Source organism: Miscanthus floridulus, chromosome 3 (genome assembly GCF_019320115.1).
Source record: "Miscanthus floridulus cultivar M001 chromosome 3, ASM1932011v1, whole genome shotgun sequence".
NCBI lineage: Eukaryota > Viridiplantae > Streptophyta > Magnoliopsida > Poales > Poaceae > Miscanthus > Miscanthus floridulus.
Window position 1 is genome coordinate 90,421,505 of NC_089582.1, and position 21,515 is coordinate 90,443,019.

At 47.2% G+C, this 21,515-nt stretch overlaps 1 protein-coding gene and 1 pseudogene across 1 annotated transcript; both read left to right on the plus strand.

Moving 5' to 3' along the window:
* The first annotated feature begins 9,886 nt into the window (after positions 1–9,886).
* On the plus strand, positions 9,887–10,677 carry LOC136546098 (uncharacterized; annotated as a pseudogene).
* A 2,056-nt stretch (positions 10,678–12,733) lies between these two features.
* Positions 12,734–13,977, plus strand: LOC136546099 (uncharacterized). The gene has a single exon (XM_066538074.1). The coding sequence runs from the start codon at positions 12,780–12,782 to the stop codon at positions 13,722–13,724; it is 945 nt and encodes a 314-aa protein (XP_066394171.1). The 5' UTR covers positions 12,734–12,779; the 3' UTR covers positions 13,725–13,977.
* The last annotated feature ends 7,538 nt before the right edge of the window (positions 13,978–21,515 follow it).

Below are 21,515 nucleotides of genomic sequence, written 5' to 3' on the forward strand. Positions count from 1 at the left end.
GGCAGGGCCAAGTGGTCTTGCTGAGGCTGTACCAGCCCTGCCTCTGGGGGGGTCTCAATTTCCCCGACTTTAGGTGGGCATCTAACATTGGTTGTGGCTTCACGTGGTGTGCCATGCGGCATGGGAGTCTTAGGCTGCTTAGTCTGCCCTTGATCTTATAAATAGGGATCTTCCTACCGTTTGAACCACCTCTAACCATGTCTACATATTGCTTTTAGCCCTTTTGCGAGGCTGAGTTTGAGTAAGGAGAAGAGGGAGAATTTTAAAGAGAACCATGACCCTTGTAGGATGCGTTGCCATCCGGTTGAGGATTGAGAACTCAGGGCTTAGGGAGGAGTCGGTCGAGGCTGGACCTCGACCTAATTGCAGGATCATAGGTGTCCCCTCCTTTTTCCTAGTGCCATTTTTGACCCAAGGGTCGTGATGCCTTGTTACAAGCAAGTTTGGTTTCACCCCACATAGGGAGAGGCATGTCCATCATAACCACGCGGTCGGAGTGATGCACCTCATCGGGTTTGATGGGTAATTCGAGCGTGACCCGATATCCTCCCCAATCGATAAGGAGTTCGGCTGGGCCTCGTTGAGGGACGTCCCATAAATCATCGATCATCAAACCTATTGGTCCCCGACCGCCTCTGCAGTGGTTAGAGGGCAAGATGCCTCCCCCTAGAGGGGTCAACCCAGGCGACTTCGAAGCGGATGACTCGAACACAGAGAGAGACGGTCGCGTAGTTCTGTACCACTGATTAGAACCGTAGGAGCCCATCTCACCCTACCCCTATCCCTTTGTGGCCTTGAGCCCTTCTAAGGACTAGCCTAAGAGTGGGTTTCCTAAGCATGATGCTAGGTTGTGGACACGGTTGGCTGCCTTACACGTGGGCCTAGGGGCTTTCGGGCCTCCCTGGCAGCGACGTGACTTATCGGTGTCCACTCATGTGTGATCGCATAACACACCTTGTGGTCATGATGATTGAGGATCGTTCTATGCGTGAATCCTAGGGGCGATCGACCTCCCTGGATTCTCTATGACTTATTGGCATTCCTGCACATTACGGCATGTCGACTCATTTCCTGAGGGCTAGTGGGACCTATACCAGGGCAGACTTCGCATGGACGCGGTTCGCTTCCTTGATCGCTGCCACATAAATAGCTCAATCTATCTGAGGTCGTCCCTTACCTCGTTCTCGCCTTCTATCACCATTCCTGCAATTTGAAGGAGAAACAGAAGGAAAGGGGTCGAATTTGTGAGGGTTACCTCTAGATCAGGCGTGTCGTTGCCACTGTCGTCTGCTTCATTAATCTCTCTTGGAGGAGTCTAGCCTTAGGTTTTGGACCTAGGACGTAGGAGGGAGTTAGGTCGTGGCTTGTCCTTGACCTCTTATCGGGTTGTGGGGACACGGCTCTTTTTTTTCCTAGCGTCCTTACCGACCTAGAGAGGTCGTGTTGCCTTGTTATAGGCAGGTTTCATTTCTCCCCACAAGGGGAGAGGCATGTCCACTGTGACCACGCGGTCGGAGCTATGCGCCTCGGTGGGGTCAATGGGTAATTCGAGTGGGACCCGATATCCTCCCCAATTGACATGGAGTTTGGTTGTGCCTCGTCGAGAGACATCCCATAAATCGTCGACCGTCAAACCCGTCAGTCCCCGACCACCTCCTTAGTGGTTAGAGGGCAAGATGCCTCCCCTAGAGGGGGTCAACCCAGGCGACTTCAAAGCAGACGACTCGAACATAGGAAGAGGTGGTCGTGAGGCTCTACACCACCAATTAGAGCCATAGGGGCCCACCTCATCCTGCCCCTATCCCTTTTGTGGCCTCATGCCATCTAAGGGCCAGCCAGGGGCTAAGCGCGCCGCGGGGTCACAAGCACGATAGGTCACCCTGCCCGCGGACCTAGGGGCTTGCCGCCTCCCTAGTAACTTCATGACTTAACGGTGCCTGTTTGCTCATGAAGCAAATCATTTTGCATAGGAATTTAAGGAAATGGAAAAAGGGTGCAGGTCTTACGTGCAGTTTGCCTATTGCTCCTTCATCCCTCGTCCTTTGCCTTGTCCCACTGGGGCCCTTCCTATATATGATCTTTTGGGGAAAAGGTTAGTTCATTGGTTTTCACCCCACGTAGGGAGAGGCTTGTCCACCATAACCACATGGTTGGAGTAGTGCGTCTCATCAGGGTCGATGGGTAATTTGAGTGGGACCCAATATCCTCCCCAATCGACATGGAGTTCAGTTGTGCCACGTCGAGAGACGTCCTATAAATTATCAGCCATCAAACCTGTCGGTCCCCGGTCACCTCCGCAGCTGTTAGAGGGCAAGATGCCTCCCCTATAGGGGGTCAACCCGGGCGACTTCAAAGCGGATGACTCAAACACAGAGATATGGTTGCGTAGCTCCGCACCACCGATTAAAGCCACAGGGGCCCATCTCACTCTGCTCCTATCCCTTTGTGGCCTCGAACCCTTCTAAGGGACGTCCCAAGAGTGGGTGTCCTAAGCAAGACATGGGGTCGTAGTTGCGGTGGGTCATTCTGCACACGATCTCGGGTGCGGTTGGCCTTCCCGGTCACGTTGTGGCATAATGGCGCCCACTTGTGAGCAGTCGTGCGCCACAGAACACGGGCACATAAATCAAATTCATATGGAAAGAGTGGGAATGCGCAAGGCTTACTTGGTTCACATCGCTGCGTGGGCACCCATCGCTCTGCCTTCCCTCTGATCGCTTCACCTGCTGGTAGGGGAGGCATTTGATTTGAGTTGCCTGCTCCGCCACTTCCTTGTTCTTGCTCTTGTGCACTCGTACTCCCTTCTTCGTTAGCTAGAATGTATTGTAGCAAGCAGCCATGGGAGGAGTCATTAGAGGCTAGTGGGCCACCACTGCGTCTTCGAGCTTGCTTGGTTCGCGCCGCTATGTGGGCACCCATCGCTCTGCCTTTCCTCTAGTTGCTTCACCTGCTAGCGGGGGAGGCATTTGCTTTGAGTCGCTTGCTCTGCCACTTCCTTGTTCTTACTCTTGCATGCTCGTAGTCCCTTCTTCATCAGAATGTATCGTGGCAAGCGGCCACGAGAAGAGTCACCGAAGGCTGGTGTGTCGCTACCACCATGTCTTCGAGCTTGCCTACGTGAGCAAGGGTATGTATTTAGGTGATGTTTTAGTTTGAGGTTTGACCTATATTGATCGTGCGAGTTCCCGGGGCTGCCTCCCATGCCACGTCTAGAGGGGCCGCTATTGCCACTCGTGTCGTGACCCCACCTATATGGGGGTCGAGCTCGTTGTCGTCTTCATCGGATGATTGGCATGAGTTCCGTGAGCTTGTCCGTAGGGCGAATGAGGCCCACCAGCGCTACTCTGATGCCACCAGTGAGGTGAGCCGGCTGGAGCACTGCCTTGATGCCATCAGGGTGGCCTTTGAGGCCTCAGAGAGGGAGACCGTCGCCGCATAGGTGGCAACCACCAATGTCTAGGCCCGCCTCATGGGTAAGGATGCTTCTTTGTCTTGTCGTCATGTTTATTGTTTGCCACTCCTAATCTTCTTATCTTCTTATTGCTAGCGTTAGAGGAGCAGCTGGCGGCCTCCCGCCATGAGACAGAAGAGGCCCGCCTCTAGGAGGTTCTTCTAATGGAGGATCATGAGCATGCAGTGGTGGCTGGAGTTCGGCAGGGAGTCAGTGTCACCCTCACCGCCATGCAGCTGTGCACCAACTAGGACTTCTGACAGGTGGAGCCCGAGTTCCCAGACCACGCTGGGTAGGCAGAGCGGGTGGAACTGGTAGGTGACTTTGCCACTATCGTGGACGCCGTTGTCTGATCTTTCTTCTTTCTTACAGAGGTTGGCAAAGATTTCGATGGAGAAGTCGTGGTGGTTTTTGCGCTTGGCCTATCAAGCATAGGCGTGGGGTGCCGCCGACCACGACCGCCTGGATGCAGCAGAGGCCAAAGTGCAATGCATGCATGGGGAGCTATAGGATTCCCAAAGGATGAAAGAACTACTCCATCGGGAGGCGCAGGCTCAGTCCTAGCTTGAGGCTCTAACGTCCCAGGTGGCCAGTCTCAAGGATACGTTGGCCGTCCAAGAGATAGAGGTCACCTCGGCTGGCGCTGCTCGAAACAAAGCCAAGCAGGGGCGCTAGTGTCTCGAAGCTAAATGATAGAAGCTACGCTCAGCTTGTGGCGGTGAGTCCCCTTCTACATTGCATTGTGCTTTTGCCTTGTTGCTATGTCTGGTCATGAACTAGTTGTTCTTTTTAGGGCTGCGCGTGAGGGCGCTCTTAGAACAGGAGGAGAAAGTGGTTGCGAACAAGAAGATGCTGGAGATGGACAACCAGCTGGTAGGGCTAACCACTTTCAGGTGGGCCCTCTACGATGTCATGCTCGGCATCGACCGAGGGAACGCCTAGCTGGTGCTTTGCCTTTATGAGGCCCGCCTCTAAGTGGATCCTCTAATTTTTGAGGGGGTCCATTGTGGCGTTCATGCCGCCTTGACATCGGTCGGTTTGCACAATGGCTGCGTTGATTTTGATGCTGTTGGGCGAGGATATGCACTGGGGAAGTCCGAAAGTGATATCCTTGCCATTGGCAGTGCCGCCGCTCATGGTGCAAAGGTTCTTGCAGGTAAGATGTTAGTCACCTGCATCCGCCGCCAGTTCTAGACTTTCGGTGAATGATGGTTTTTAGTGTAAATGTTTTGTGCTATATGGGTGATCTTGTTGTGATGAACATGTTCATGCTTTGTATATATGATGTGTGATTGGCGCATTCGTTTGCCATTTTGTCGTTTCCCCATCCTCTTCAAGTTTGAGCTAGGAATGTACGCCATTTCCCTTAGTCTTGTGCGTGTAGGTGCGTGTTTTAGCCTAGGGGCTAGCTCACAGGGCTAAAAGGTGCGCAACCCGACCGCGTGGCAAGACATTGGGGAGAGGTCGTAGATCCGATGTGATGCAAGAAGAAAAGCGAGTAAGGGTTGAGCGTTCTGCTTCCTTTCGTTCTCTTTGCCTTGAGTGAGATAGTGCCCCGTTCCTTTCCAAACTAGTACGGCGGGTGCTTCGCCTTGCCTTGGAGCTAGTCCACGTGGCTTGGCCGGAGCGACCTTTAGTGCGAACGAGAAGTTAAAGAACGGGTCATTGATTTGCCATGGCATGAGATATGATTGGAAAATTTTGAATCAGGTCACAAGGATGATGACAAACTATGCTACACCAGGATGGGTCTGGGCATGCCTATATGTGTAGCCCCCATGAGTGAGTCGTGTCTGACTTACTGGTGCAAATCGGATTGAGTCACTTAGGAGTCGAGCGACACTTGGATGAAATGTGTGGGTATCGTGCTCTTTGGCCTACTCTAGAAGCTGACTTTGGGTTTCTACAACTATGTGTGAGGTTACACATGTATGTGGATGTGCTTAGGTAGAGAGGCTAGGGTCAATGTTGACGTGACTGACCGATGTACCGAAAGCTATCATGAAACTGGCGATCGTTGCTCAAGGCGTGGCAAGCCCCCGAACGCTTGCTCATGGAGGAGGAGTTGCGGTCCCTGGGCTGTGAGCTGGTGATGGCGCTTCTTTAGCACTTGGAGCGGTCAAAGCTTGGCAGGGGTTGACCTTTCGGGTGGCCTTGGGCCGATCCTTGCTGGCTTGACATCCTCGGTGGGCTTGTGAGCCCTCGAGGGTGACTCCTTCATGTTCGGCCTGCTGTAGTTTCTAGCCGGGATGGCTCGTGCCTTCTAGTGCTTGAGCCCTCGTGGCGCGACGACCTCACGGTCATCGTGTCTCCGCTTCTGGGTGTGGTTGCCGCTCTCAACGAAGACCTGGCGTGAGCTAGCGCTGTGGAAGTAGGTTCTGAGGGCGATACGGTTCGGTCCGCTTGGCGCGGCGCATGGTGCCCTCAGAGAGCCTGCTCCCTTAGATGCTCATGCCTCCGAGTGAAAACTGGCAGTTTGTCAGGACGTGGCGGATGGGTTGTCCATCATGCGGGATTGGACCCTAGTTCCGGGCAGACACTTGATCACTGATGACGATGCCACATGGCGGCGAGTGATTTTGTCGCTCGTGCATGCCCTGACATGCTGCGCTCCGCTGGTGGCGAAGACACCGCTCGGGGTGTGGTCTTATCGCTGGAAACAGGCTTCCCACGTGGTTGGCTTGGATAGGGTAGAAGCTGGTGATGGGTGTTGACCCATTGGTGTGGATAACCTCGTGGTTCCCCGAAAGGATGTGGTCAATTGAGGCCATTCCCTAGGTGAGCTTGCCATGAGCCATGGGCCTCTGGCTTCCTGGGTGGAAGACTTGGATGTGGATAGTGACGAGAGAGGCTACTAGCCCCCCTATGTAGGTAGACTCTGGGATACTACCGCTGAAGGCAGTTCCGAGAGTGTGTCCGCCATAAACTGTGGGGTCTAGATCTCTAGAGCTGAGGTTCGAGCGGTGGTTGAAGGTGGATGCAGGCGCTGGCCCTTCGACATTGATGAACTCGTAGTTTTCATGGCGGATGTGGCCGCCGTGGGCCATTCTACGAGCGAGTCCACCGTCGATGTGAGGAGCCATCGCTTCCTTCTCAACAATCGAGAGTGCACGACTATCCCCTACCTGGCGCCAACTATCGGTGTTTTGTAAACTAGACTAGTAAACTTATACGATTGCCGCGTTGCTCTAGGAAGACAATGGTAGCATCCAAAAGACATGATGATTTATACTGGTTTAGGCCAGAGTCCTACGTCTAGTCTCAGAGATGATCGAGAGCATGTTCCTCGCTTGAAGGCTCTGAAGTTCTTACAATGGGGGTGCAAGAATGGTGGAAGAGGTAGGAGAGCTAGAGCTAGGAGATGGACTGCCTAAAGGAAAGCCTTAGGAGCCCTACTATGGTGAGAATGTGTTCAAGATAATAGAGAATGAATCGAGAGGATGCTCTGGCTGCCCTTATATAGAGTTCGGGACCGGTGCATGTACAGAGTAGGAGGTTCTCCCGACCGAAGGGTCGTGAGTCTGAGGGAGGAGTCTAGCTAACTTGGCATGCAAGCTACGCCATCTTGTGGAGCACGTCTGGGCGTGGTTGTCGTCATGGTCTTGTGCCCACGTCGCAGTAAGGTGTGGCGTGGTGCTACTGTGTCAGCCGTGGTGGCTTGTAGGCATGGTGGTGGTTTGCCAGCCGTCCTGTGCGACGTGGTCTTCGTCGTGGCCTTTGTCATTGCCTCTTGTTCTCCTGGGGGCATCGTATAGGAGTTGGTAGCTGCCCCCAGGTCGCCGGTCGCCTAATCAGCTTGTGAAGTTGGTGGCCACGATCCCAAGCTCTGGGGTCGTGGCTCCCGCTGGGTTGGGTGGCCCCTAAGTCAAGGCCTCCGTCGTGGATCCCATCCCGTAGTGGGTAGAATCGTACATATATCTTGTTGGACCGTATTTGGACATCGGGTCGTCGTACTGACCGTCACCGCTGTGCGTCTTGTCTATACTGCGTGGCACATGGTTGGCGTCTGACCGGACCGAGGTGACCGCTGTCCACTCGGTCCTTGCAGGGTCAGTGCGGCGTGCTTACTCCTGTCAGAGCAGGCACGCTTGACTGGGCTTGACCTCTCCCCTTCCTTCCCAAGGGTCGGGACGGTGGTGAGGTCATGAGTCTTTTGTGTGTCGTGCGGCTACGGCAGAAGGGAGGGGTTGTGGCTAACCCTGGCCTTGGCGTTCGGCCTGGTTCACTTGGCTCAACTGGGCCTCGGTTGTTTGGGCCTTCGCTAGCTGATGTATCGTGGGCCGCTCGGCCTGCTAACTAATCGGTGTCTTGAGACACCTGGGGATCATAACCCCGATAATGCTATTTGTTTTTAGGTACTTACACAAACTAAGGCTGTCCTATTAAAAAATCCTAATACAAGGATTATTAGCAATATAATACCTAATTTCAGATGCTTGTAAGTATAGTTTCACAGAGTTAATTAATTTTGCCAAGACTAATCAATATAAACCAACTACCCATGGATCAACATATATAGCCACTGGGTTAACACCACCTAGATCCATAGTTCACATGCTTGAGAATTGGTTAAACTGACATCGATCAAAACGAACACAAGTTAATCTTTGTAGGGTTGCAGCCATTATTTGGACAATTTGGTGTACGCGTAATGATCTTATTTTTTAGAGAAAAAACGTGTCACATCCTTAATTTATGCAGGCTATCTTCGGGTGATGAACAAATTGGTTGTGTTTTACTTTGGGCATTGCTGCAGCGCGATGATATAATTGAGACCATCCGATCCGCGAGCGAAGCTTTGGAGCTCGTTGCTTTGGATATTTTTGCCAAGAATGGATGGACAAACAATAATATAATTTGTTATAATTTGTTTTTAAATTTTCCCTACAATTTGGTGTGCTCTTATTTGTTCGATTGTAGTCAGCAGATGAGCTAAAAACTTATAAGAACCTGGCTGTGTGTGATCGCAGAGGCAGAAACTTTTCCTTTTTCAAAAAAAAGAAAGATCAACATACATCGTCAGTCTTGCTCACTAATCAAATGTCCATTCTAGATAGCTAAAATGTACTTTGTGTGATTTAAGTGGTTTAGTGATGATATAGGTAGAAGAATTTAGTTCTTATTATGGCTCATTTTACTGCACTGTTTTTTTTAATAAATCAGTGGGTCTATTTTTAAATTTTGCAACATGGCTAGCCCTCGTGTGAGAATCTTTCTACAAAATTGTGTCATGTAGTTAGCTTCTATAATTATACACACTATTGAACTAACATGCGTAGAACAATATTCTTGATTTTTAGTTAGGATAAAGGTGATGGTAATAATTGTTTATTAGTTTGTGGCTAGAATAATAGTGATTTAAGTTAATGATTGCATCTATGCATTAGAAAGAAAATCATGATTTCTTGTTATGCTTCTATGCATTATTAGACATAATATTCTTTCTATATGACATTAGAAGTGATGGTGTAAATGTTGTGAATAGGGCAATAATGATGATATGAGTTTTAGACTCCTTCTATGCATTAGAAAAATCAGAATTTACGGTTGTGCATCTATGTATTAGAAAAATATGATTTTGTAATAATAATAATAATTTTCAAATTTATTTATTCATTCATCATGAACAATATTTTATTGACACGTGTGGTCGCACTGTGTGGATGCTCAGTGGACGGCAGTCGTTGGGTCGCATGTCGGCGATGTTATGGCCTTGCAATTGCAGCAACAGGAGGCGAGGTAGACCTCGGTGCCATGGTCATAACACTGGAGTGGTCGTGCAGGGACCAAGAAGACCAGCGCCTTCTTTAGATGCCATCCAAATTCTAAGTTTTTTTATTCTCTCTTCATCACATCAATTTTTAGCCGTTTGCATGGAGTATTAAATGTAGGTAAAAAAAATAACTAATTACACAGTTTAGTTGAAAATCACGAGATGAATCTTTTGAGCCTAGTTGGTCCACGATTGGACAATATTTGCCAAATAAGACGAAAATAATACTATTCATCGGGTTCAAAAAAAAAAAATGTAAAGTGAACAAGGCCCTGGTCTTCGACCCGTGAGAAATGTGTATTTTGGCCGGGAGAAAGAATCCAATCATGCGAAGCTAGCATGCCCAGTCTGCGTTTGACCGTTTTCTCCGGGTCTGGAAACGCGCCGAAGCAGACTAGTATCGCCTTTGATGAGTTAAACCCTGCTTTTTCCACAGCGAAACCGAGTGAACCACGCGCTAATGGCCCGCGTGCTCTTTAACCTGGCTTGATCCGCTGTTTTTTTTCATTCAGAACCGTGTTTTTCTCTCATAATATTCCATCGAGAATGGTGTTTTTCATCCACTTTTAAAAAAAAAAAAAAAACCCTCCAGCCGAACGGGGCTAATATATAATATACCCTATATAGTCCTGGCAACACCGTTCCCATTGTCCAAGCAGCACTGCTTGCCTCCTTCTGATCCTGTCCATCTCTCCGAGCCTTTCGGGAACCAGAGGAGAGCAGAGCAGGGCGCCAGGGCAAGAACGACCGAGTCCTCACGGGACTGGACCGACGATGGCGGCGTGGCTGGGCTCCGAGGCCGCGTGGTTCCTTGTCCTAAACGCGGTCGTCGGCGCAATCTCTGTGCTGTCCTCGCGGACGCGTCCAACGGCGTCGCCACGCAGTGGCGGCGGGGTCACGCGCAGGGCCTCGTCGGTGTTGCTGCAGCCGCCTCCGCTCCCTTTCGATCTTATCCTACCCCTGCGCACGTTTCGACACCCCGACCTTGCTGCAGCCCGTTGACGCCCACACCGCCGCTCAAGCAACAGAGGAGCCGGTGACACAACCGAGGATGGCCATGCCGTCGCCGCGCGAGCTCGTGCCCACATCACAGCCAGCGCCGGCAGCAGAGGAGGAGGAGGAGGAGGAGGACCCGAGCGCGATGAGCATGGAGGATGCCTATGCTCTGGTCCTGGCCTCACGGCGGCCGCCAGAGCCGGAGAGGCGGTCCGACGTGGATGCCAAGGCGGAGGAGAACCAGCGGCAGCAGCGGCTCAACTCCATCGATGCTCAAGCAGCGCGCGCTCGGTGCTGGCCGCCGCCAGCCGGATGCCCGGCCACATCAGCTTTGACTCACGTGTTCTGGTGGTTCAAATCGATGTTGGTCAGCATTTTCATGCATGGAGGCGAAATCGTTTTTTATGTTTTTGTACATAGGCTGCTTGCATTCGTCAGTCTGCACTCTACAGGTGTACAGCTGTTAGTCTTTTCCTTGTTTGGTTTTGCTATGCATATTTGTGCCATTTTATCCTAGTCCATTTCATTTGTTCTTTGATAGAGGCTCTGGCGGATACCGTGCATCTTAAATGTGAAACTGGTATTTGATTACAGGATTACAGACTATTTCCATCATCTCACTGTTTCCGATCTATTAAGCTATTCCTAGTGTATTGCATCATCTCACCCAATATATAAGCCCTATTTGGGAGGTTTGGGCTTATCAAAAAACGGTGAAACTAGGAAGAAGCATGTTTTTATGGCTTTGACTTCACTGTTTTTGCTTCAAAAGCCGTACACGTTTGGCACGACTGGAAGGATTGAGATGTCATGCAGAAGTGTAAATAGGGTCCTAAAAATATAAAACTTGTAGCGGGCAATAGGACTAGAATTTTTGTTCAAGCTCGAAAATTCTGAATCTCCGAGGACCCAAATTCTGGTCTGAGATCGGAAACTCTGGGCAAGGTGACTTGAAATCATAAATCAACAAAGATTACATCTATTTTTAATCGATTATACTTGTTACCATGTGTTGCTAGCTAGACAACCCAAAACTACAAACCAAGACCAAGAATAAGTAGACGAGGGAGAATCATCCAAAAGTAAATCTTGAACAATAAGAAAACACGTGTAGAAGGAGTAGAATTGGTGGAATTGGTTGATTGATTGTATTATTGAGCATCGGGCCTAATTATACAGGAGTACATTGCTTGAGGGGCAAGAAGCCTCCTTCACAAATAAGGCAATCCAAGATTATATTATCCTACTAATCTACCATATTTGGAGATATTCCAATATACTTTAACATCCCCCGCCCGCAGTCACAGCGGGAGCAGCACGGATGACGAGACTAGAGAAGAAGCTAAAGGTTTTAAGCCAACGAGCTGACATCCCTCCGTAGTCATAACAGTCGATGCGTTGCAGATGTGGTGGTTGGAGTGCTCAGGCAAGGCGGTAGCCCTTTTGTGCCGATGTCGAGGTAGCCGAGCGTGGGATGGAGTAGCCATAGTCGAAGATGCCATGCTGGAGATAGTCCTAGTCGACGTAACAGTTGAGGTAGCCGATGTTGAGGTGGTCCTAGTTCTAGTTCATTTTTCCTCTCCCATCAAATTACATGAATGCCATTCTATAGTTCATTTGATCAAGCTTTTGGGTCGATCCGATGACCCAAAATATTTTGAACCTCCAGCCCTAGTTATCACGAAGAAGGCCCCCAAACATCTATCTATGTTGACGACGAGACACCCAACTCAAATCCTCTGCATATTCCACTTAATCAAAGCCGGTTGGTTCAAGTCTCGTTGTTGGACTTGGAGAATTGGAGCAAAAGCGCGTTTCATTCGTTCCATGTTTGTTGTCCGGCAGCGCCAAGAGTCGGCGGCGAGATGGCCGGGGGCCGGCCGCCACAGAAGTCCCAAGAATTGTACATGTAGTACAGTTGAGAAGCAAGGCGTGTGAGAGCAGACAATATCCAGGCAGGACAACGACTCTGACAGCATGCGTATGTGCGCACGGCACTGGTTAAGTGTGTATTACTAGTATTAGCTGAAATTTCAGCAGATGGAACAGTCACACCTGGGTGACAGAATACTAGATTATTAGCACTGATACTACTTTCATAAGCATGGCACTAATAATATTAATACTAGCTAGCTAAACGGACGTGCAGTAGTGCTGCTTGATGGCCAAGTCTCAGGTGACGTGAAGCTGCCTTGCAGTTGGTTGTTTGCTTGTCTATATAGACATCCAGCCACGCACGCACGAATATCAAGCGACAACGTCGGTTCAGGATGGAGCACGATCGTGACGATGTCGCATGACGGTGACGACACACAAGAGTAATATCCTCGAAAGCGATTGTTCGTTGTACTACTATTAGCAATGGGATGTTGGGATGAGATGAGAGACGTGAGGGCACGCAGTTTACTACAGAGTTGCGGCAATACATTGCGTGGTGGACTAGTGTTGCAAGGCGTGGCGAACATGCATGGGACATCAGACATCATTGCAGAGTCGGAACTCGGAAGGTTCATGGGAGCTACTTACATTGGTTGCCTCGTTGCTTTGCTCTGCTCATCCATGATGACTGGATCAGTGACGCGCGGACAACCTTCCTCACCTCTCGTGCCGTGGCACTCCCAAGCAGACACGATAAACCGCACGCTACGCTATATATACTCCCCCACCCGTGCGTCCGCCACGGCCACACCACCATTGCCCGTCCAAGGAACCAGAGCAGGTCCTTATCCCATCCATCAACTAACCATTCAACTCGGAGCGCAAAGTTTTTTTGGGGTAATTCGAAGCAGAGCCAGCACCGCCCAGGAGAAGCGCGCGCGCGAAATAGAGAGGGTGCGCGATCCAGTTGGTGCCCGGCCGGCCGGCCAGCCGCAGATGATGGCGGCGGAGTGGTGGTGGGCGCCGCTGCCGGCGTGGCTGAGCTCCAGCGCGTTATGGTTCCTCCTCGTCAACGCGGTCGTCGCCGCCGTCGCCGTCCTCTCCAGGGCACGCCCGCCGCTGCCGTCTCCACGACGCGGGTCCGGGGTCACGCCGAGGGCCTCCTCCGCGGTGCTGCAGCGCCTCCGCTCCTTCTCCATCTTCTCCTTCCCCTCCGCCTGCTTCAACACCACGCCGTTCCCGCACCCTGACGCCGCCACCACAGCAACCGCCAGCGCCGAAACACAGGAGCCGGCGACGACCAAGCCGTCCCCCCGCGCGCTCCCACTCCCGCCATCGCCGCTGTCGTCGTCGGGGCGCGCGCCGGGGGCAGACGACGACGAGCCCAGCGGGATGAGCATGGACGAGGCCTACGCGCTGGCGCTGGAGGCGCGCCGGCGGCCGGACCGGGAGAGGGAGGAGGAGGCCAGGAGGTCCGAGGTGGACGCCAAGGCCGAGGAGTTCATCCGCGGCTTCAAGGAGGATCTGCGCCAGCAGCGCCTCAACTCCATCTTCAACTACACCCAGATGCTCAAGCAGCGCGCGCTCGGCGGCGGCGCCGGCCGCCGGCCGCCAGATCAGCTTTGAGTCACGTGATCGATTTATTCATTTAAGAGATTGGTCACCGTTTTTAGGGAGACCAAATCAGTTTTGAGTTGATATTCTAGCGTTCTGTACAAAGGGCTGCTTTCAACACATTGTATAGTTCGAACATATTGTTTGCATGTTTTTTTTTCTTCTTTTTTCGCATTTGCACACATGCTAATATTTTATTGTACCCACATGTCGTTTGTTCTTTGAAAGAGGTGAGTAATAAATAAGAATACATGTGCCAATCCAATATTTTAGTTTATCTATGTGCCATGAGTTCCGTCAATACTTACATGATCGTCACAACACGAAATTCATGGTGACTTGGTACAAATAATACCAACTTTTGCAAAACAGTATCAAATAATACAAGTGCTCTGCAATGGAAAATGCTTATATTCATTATCTCCGTGTCGAAAAGAAAAAAGAATCGTGATTTTCTTTAAAGTAAGAGTTGTTCTTTTCTTGTATGGGAGGTTTAAGTTGTGACCTTTTTTCATCACCCATACTGATGTTCAGAACAGCCAACATTGGATGAAGAGAAATTGGCCAGCATGACGCCTAGTTTGGTAGCATATGCCGCAAAAAGGTTACAAGCCACCTATTAGATGCTCAGCTTTGTGTACAAATTGTTATAAAATTTATAAAAAAATTGATGCCTCCTTAATGTCTTAAAACCCCCACACGCGAACATGTCTACACTATGTAAAAAAATGATTTTTAGCAACGAGGCGAATTTTTTGTAGGGGCGGCTGGTGATTGAGCCGCCCCTACAGTGGCGTGCTCGGGAGCCCAGACACCAGCCGCCCCTACAAATGGAACAGCAGGGACGGCTGGTGATACGAGCCGCCCCTACAAATGGGTTTGATTTGCAGGGGCGGCTCACTCACCAGCCGTCCCCGGTGTTTCTATTTGTATGGGCGGCTGGTGATTGAGCCGCCTCTACAAATGGCCACGTATTATTACCTGCTATTTGTAGGGGCGGCTCAATCACCAGCCGCCCCTACAAATGACCCACATATAAAACAGCTGCAGCACCTTCTTTCTCCTCGGGTCATTCACTCCAACCCATGAAAGAAAGGTGGGGATATCTTGGGCACCTCCCAAAAATTGCTCTACTAAGGGGGGAAGATTTTAGTCTCAAATACTTTGGTGGATAGGCTGTAGAATGTAAGAAAATGATATTCCACATTTTTTTTGAAGTTTTAATGGTTGGTTAGTGAGTAATTAAAGTTTTGTTTTTCTCTCTCTTCTATGGTGCTTGAGCTACTTATGAAGCAAATTAGACCCAAGTTTTAAATGTACTAGGATAAATTAGGAAGGGGAACAAGATCATACCCTTATTTGGTCCATGTTTCTTAATTTTAGTGAACAATTAGTTAGTTTTATGCATGTTTCATGTGCATGTAGATCTAGATCTAGGGTTTGGTTTTTTTATTAATTTTGTTTTTGTAAATTTATGTTTGATAAAATTGGACTAGAGTTTGTATGAAAGATATTGGGTAAAGTATAATTGTTGCTAATTGTTGTCTTTGAAATTATTTATTGTAATCAATAAATATGTATTTTAATTATTTATGAATAAATGGGCCATTAATTAATTTTCCTCTACCATGGTGTGTTTGTATACTTCATATAATTATATTAGATTTATATTCATATATATCTAAAGTATATACAATTATTCTCAAGTAATTATTAATTTTATTCATTTATATATATATCTGAATAAGTAGTCCTTTAATGTTTGTTTTGTTGTTGTTGTAAAAGATAGAGTATATGAACTCTTAGATGTATGGTTCGTTAAGGTTCAAGGCAGGTTTTCATGAAGAGGTGGATAAATTTATTGAAACCGCAAAGAAGCATGCAACGACATTGAAAGAGAATAATGATACAATTATTTATCCCTATAAAGATTGCAAGAACCCTATGGCATGGACAGATGTAACTATCATCAGATCACATTTGATTATGCGAGGATTTATTGAGGACTACACAGTGTGGATTTATTATGGTGAAACGGTTATTGTTAACGACGAGGATGAGGAGGAATACGACGACAAAACCATAGAATCTCTATCCTAATATTCAGCAGAACTTGATGGTCGAATGGATTTTGAGTTTGGCAATGAACAAGGTGGTGATGCTGGTGGTTGGGATGGTAACAACGAAGGTGGTGCCAATAATGATGGTGGAGCACGTGTCAGGGATGAAGATGATTTGGAGGATATGATTCGAGCCCTTGGACCAGAGATTTTACTAAATGGCCCGAAAAGTCTAGAAAATTTAGAAAGGGTGATAAAAGCATCGAAGGAGACTGTGTATGGTGTTGAAAAGGGATATCCGACACATTGGACATTGCTACGTTTTGTGCTTGAGCTGCTCATCCTGAAGGCTAAGTACTACTGGTCAGACTGTAGTTTCAATGATCTATTGCATCTCCTATCATGGGTGCTGCCACAACCAAACTTAGTTCCCGCCAACGCAAACCAAGCGAAGAAGGTTATAAGTCCATTGACAATGGAGGTTGAAAAAATCCATGCATGCCCCAACCACTGTATACTTTTTCATGGCAAAACATTCAAGTCCCTGGATAAATGTCCCCGGTGTGGGGCCAGCCAATACAAGAACAATGACCTTTACGGTGGGGACGAAACCTCCACAGGGAAAAAGAGGAATAAGAAGGGTACAAAAAAGGTGGTATAAGAATCTCAGCCCCTAGAGGAGACTCCATTAGGCAAAGATGCAAAGCAGAAAAGAATTCCTGCCTTGGTAATGTGGTGCCTGCCATTGACCGATCGCTTGAGACGTATCTTCCTAAACCCTAAAGAAGCCGCACTCATGACATAGTGGGATGATGAGCGCAAGGTGGATGATGATAAGATTGCACACTCGGCTGATTGTAGTCAGTGGGAAAGGTTTGATGAGAAGCACAAAGAATTCAGCGATGACCCAAGGAATGTACGGTTTGGCTTGAGCACCGATGGAATGAATCCCTTCAATAAGAGGATGAGCGACCACGACACATGGCCAGTGATCTTGACCATGTACAACATCCCAATATGGTTGTGTCAGAAGAGAAAGTACCTTCTCCTCACTATTCTTATTTTTGGCCCTAAATAACTAGGCATTGATATAGACGTGTTCCTTGAGCCTTTGATGCAAGAAATGGAGAGGCTATGGAGGCATGGGGAGCAGATGTGCGATGCGTTCCGAAAGGAGGACTTTATATGTAGAGCAATAATATTTGTTACTACTAATAATTACCCCATGATGTTTGCATTGTCTGGACAGATCAAAGGAAAGACAGGATGCTTGGTTTGCTTAGATGGTACTACATGGGTGTACCTGGATGCATCCAAGAAGATAGTTTACCTAAGGAACCGATGCTTCTTAAAGATAAGTCACAAGTACCACAGCAAATTATTCTTTAGACTTTATGACAACACCCTAGAGATTGAACCCCCTCTAGAGAGACGTCATAACAGAGAACACGTGTACAGAATGGTGAAAAACATACGCGTCGTCTATGGAAAGAAGAATCCGGATGGGACGAACAGAGATAGAAGCACGCCTTCTGTCAAAGGCGTACTTTTCAAGAAACAAACGATCTTCTTTCAGTATCTACCTTATTGGCCATTCTTGGAGGTCCTCCATGCCATTGATGCTATGCACGTGTAGAAGAATGTCTTTGAGAGTCTCATTGCTACCTTGATGGACACAGGCAAGTCAAAGGATGGTCTGAAAGCACAAAAAGACATGGTGCAGCTAAACGTGATGCCACAGCTTCACCCGATACCTGAGGCTAATGGAGAATACACTCTACCCGCGGCGTGCTTCAACCTAACACCAGACGAGAAGAGAGCTATATGCACTTTCCTGAGGGGGGTCAAAGTCCCGACTAGGTTTTCAGCAAATGTGAAGAAGCTAGTGTCGATGAAGGACTTGTCAATAATACACTACAAGGCTCACGATTGCCATGTGATGCTGACAATGTTTCTACCTATTGCAAATCAGGGCTATAAAGTTAGAGTTTTTCAAAATGGCCATCACCCGCATGTGCTACTTCTTTTCGAAGATCTCACAGAAGACGATTAGCAAGCAACAATTGAGTGACCTACATGAATTTGTGGTGGAGACACAAAACAAACTGGAGATGTGTTTACCTCCTGCTTTTTTTATATAATGCCACATCTCATGATTTACATGGTTCATTAGATACAGGCGCTGGGCCCTTGCTACTTGCTTGAAATGTGGTCCTACGAGCGGTTCATGTTGGTTCTAATTTGATACATGCATAATCGAGCATACCTAGAGAGCTCCATGATAGAGGGTTACAGTACTGAAGAAGTCATCGAGTGCTGTCAAGAGTACCTAAAAGTATAGAAAGGGATTGGTAAATCTGATTCTTGTCACAAGGGTAGGCTGGCTGGGAAGGGCACTAGTGGTAGAAAATTGTTCATCGACCATGATTACAACGAGGTGAGTCGGGCGCATTAGAGTGTCTTGCAGAATACACAGCTGATGCAACTGTACATTGATGAACACTTGGATATCATTATGGCAGAGAGAAATGGCCGTTCGGATGATTAGGTCATGAAACAACATAAGCAACGACTAACTACATGGTTGAAGGACCAAAACATACCGCCTAGAGAAACCATAGACTCTATTACCATCAGTGGGTTAGCGGAGGGGCCATCGAGACAAGTGACATCTTGGAATGCTTATGACATCAATGGGTATACATACTATACCCACGCAAAGGATAGTAAATATGTGAACCAAAATAGCGATGTTCAAATAGAGGCTCTCGATGGATTGGGGTGAAAGATCCAATACTTTGACATCATTGAAGAGATATGAGAGCTTGACTATGGAAGGGATATAATTGTGGCCCTGTTTCGATGCCTCTGGATCAAACAACACTAACTAAACGAGATCGGATTGAGAGTCCTGGACCTCGAGAATCTAGGCTACCAAGATGACCCTTGGGTGCTCGCTTCACGTGTCGCACAAGTTTTCTATATGTCTGACCCACAAAGTAACCTCCCCTCGAAAAAGAAGACAAAGCATGTGGTTGCCTCTAGGAAACATCACATTATTGGAGTTGATGGCGTGGATGATGTTGAAGTTTACAATAACTATGATGAGATGCCTCTATTCACAGACTTTTCTAAAAAGACCAGTATTGTGGAAAAGAACCTAGCCAAAGACATATTGCCATGGGAACAAAAAGGTGTCAAGGAAAAAGTCGTTACAGCGGGCTAGCTAGTTGTTGAACGTGAAGTGTTTGTGTAAGTGTGTGTTTGTAAGACTTCATTTATGCCTGCATGTGAGACTATATATTTATGTATGTGTGTAAGACTACATATTTTTGTATGTGTGTGACTACATTTATGCATATGTGTGAGACTACCCTTTGCAACATCCAGACGAATCTATTTGAACATCCACTCTATTACTACTAAAACTTTATGAAATCACTTAACACTTTATGAAATAAAGAAATGACCAAAATAAAAGTAGGAGATCTTGACGAGTTATACAACTTTTATATTCATCACCTTTACAGTTGAAATCATTTTCTAAAATCATTGTTCATCATGAACAGTTGTGATTTTTCTTTTTAATCTCTGGGTAAAATTTGTAACTAGTCTTTCTCCCTTATAGTAACTCCAAATGTGATGGTTTTTTTCAAAAATTTTCTAAAATCAGGCCCTATCAAGTTACTGTGTTGATTTGGTCATTCTTTTCGTTTGACAAAGTTTGAGCACATCAAATTTTCAAATTTTAAAAAATGACAAGTTCGAACGAGATTTTCAACCATTAAATGATTTCAGCTGAAAAGTGATGAATACCAAAGTTGTATAACTCATTGAGATATACAACTTTTATTTTGGTCATTTCTTCATCTGACAAAGTGATAGTACACATTGTTCACAAAGCAACATGTCTCTCGTATAGTTCATGAAACTATGAGTCATGTGTGAATTTATGAACAATATTTACTAATACTTTGTCACATGAATAAGTGACCAAAATAAAAGTTGTATATAGTGATAAGTTCAACAACTTTTATGTTCACGACTTTTATAGTTCAAAGCATTTAAGGTTTCAAAAACTTTTTTGAAGTTGTCATTTATTGAAATTCAAAAATTCAACTATTCAAATTTTGTCAAATGAAAATATGACCAAAATAAAAGTTGTAGATTGTGATGTGTTCAACAACTTCTATGCTCATGACTTTCTTATTTGAAACCATTTAAGGTTTCAAAATCTTATTTTAAGGTGATATTTATTGAAATTCAAAATTTGAACTATTCAAATTTGGTCAAATGAAAATATGACCAAAATATAAGTTGTACATCTTGATGAGTTCTACAACTTTGATGTTTAGAAAATTTTTATTTGAGGTCATTTAGTGTCCTAAAATTCTCTTTGTTGTTTTGAAATTTAAATTTTAAAATTTTAAAATATTATTTTTGTAAAGAAGAAAATATAAAATTATATATGTATATATATATCATGAAATTGTTTATATTTATCTTTATGTATACATATATAGAATAATAAAAAAAGTATTATATAAATTTTCATTGTTTTCTTTATATATAAATTATAAGATTATTAATTAAAATAAATTAAAAATATTTGTAGGGGCGGCTTACTTAGGAACCGCCCCTACAAATCGATTTGTAGGGACGGCTGGCTCTGGAACCGCCCCTAGAAATGACCGCGCGGGAGGCCAAAATGACCTGGGCGCTTTCTTCCTCTCGGACGTCGTCAGTCTGCCAATTTTTTTCTCCGCCACCCCCATTGCCGCCGCCGCCATCTCCGTGGCCTACAACTGCCTTGTCTGACCTCCTCCATCCTCCGCCTACAACCACTGCCGTCTCTATTCCCCAACCGCTGCCTTTTCGCAGGCCACCGAGGCTAGGGTTTGGGCTCCGATGGCTCGGCCGCGTGTGCTCTAGCTGGTGTCCCCGCCATCAGCGCTTCCTCTCTGACCTCAACCACCGAACTCGTTGACGTCGATGCGGGGATCGCTCTCGGGTGCTCCTCCACCGCCACCGTCTCTGTGCCCCAACCGCTGCCTTTCCACAGGTCGCCGGGGCTAGGGTTTAAGCTCCGCCGGCTCAGCCGCGTGCTCTAGCTGGTGTCCCGCCACCGGTGCTCCCTCTCTGACCTTGACCACCGAACTCACCGACGTCGATGCGGGGGTCGCTCTCGGGCGCTCCTCCACCACCGCCGCCTCACTCATCGTCCGCCGTCGCCATCTGTCTCAAAGGTCAGTGCAGCTCATCTCCTTCGTTGCAGTAGTTTGTATGATAAGGATCTGTGTTGCGTTTGCATTCGGATTGTGGAGGATATCTGTGCTTTGTTGCTCTTCTGCTCCTGCTCGATGGTGACATAGTATGTTTGTATGATAAGGATCTGTGCTGCGTTTGTGTTCGGATTGTGGAGGATATCACTATAGTTTGAAAAATTATTTACAACTTGGAGCACTGCATCAAAGCACTGGAGATTGGAAAGCTACTTATAAGTTAAATATATGTTGATGTTTCCTTTCCAAATAGTTGGCATGTCTGCATTATCGAAGAGTTGAAAACATTTTAGATTGCTATCAAGTTTATGCTTGAATTTGAGAAGGCTGCAATGAAGGTTGCAATGAAATTATATTATTATATAAGATTATTATAAGATTATGTCTGCAGTTCACAAAATCAGGAACTAAATGTCCATTTTTATAGTATCATACAACATGCAAAGATCTAGATCCAACAC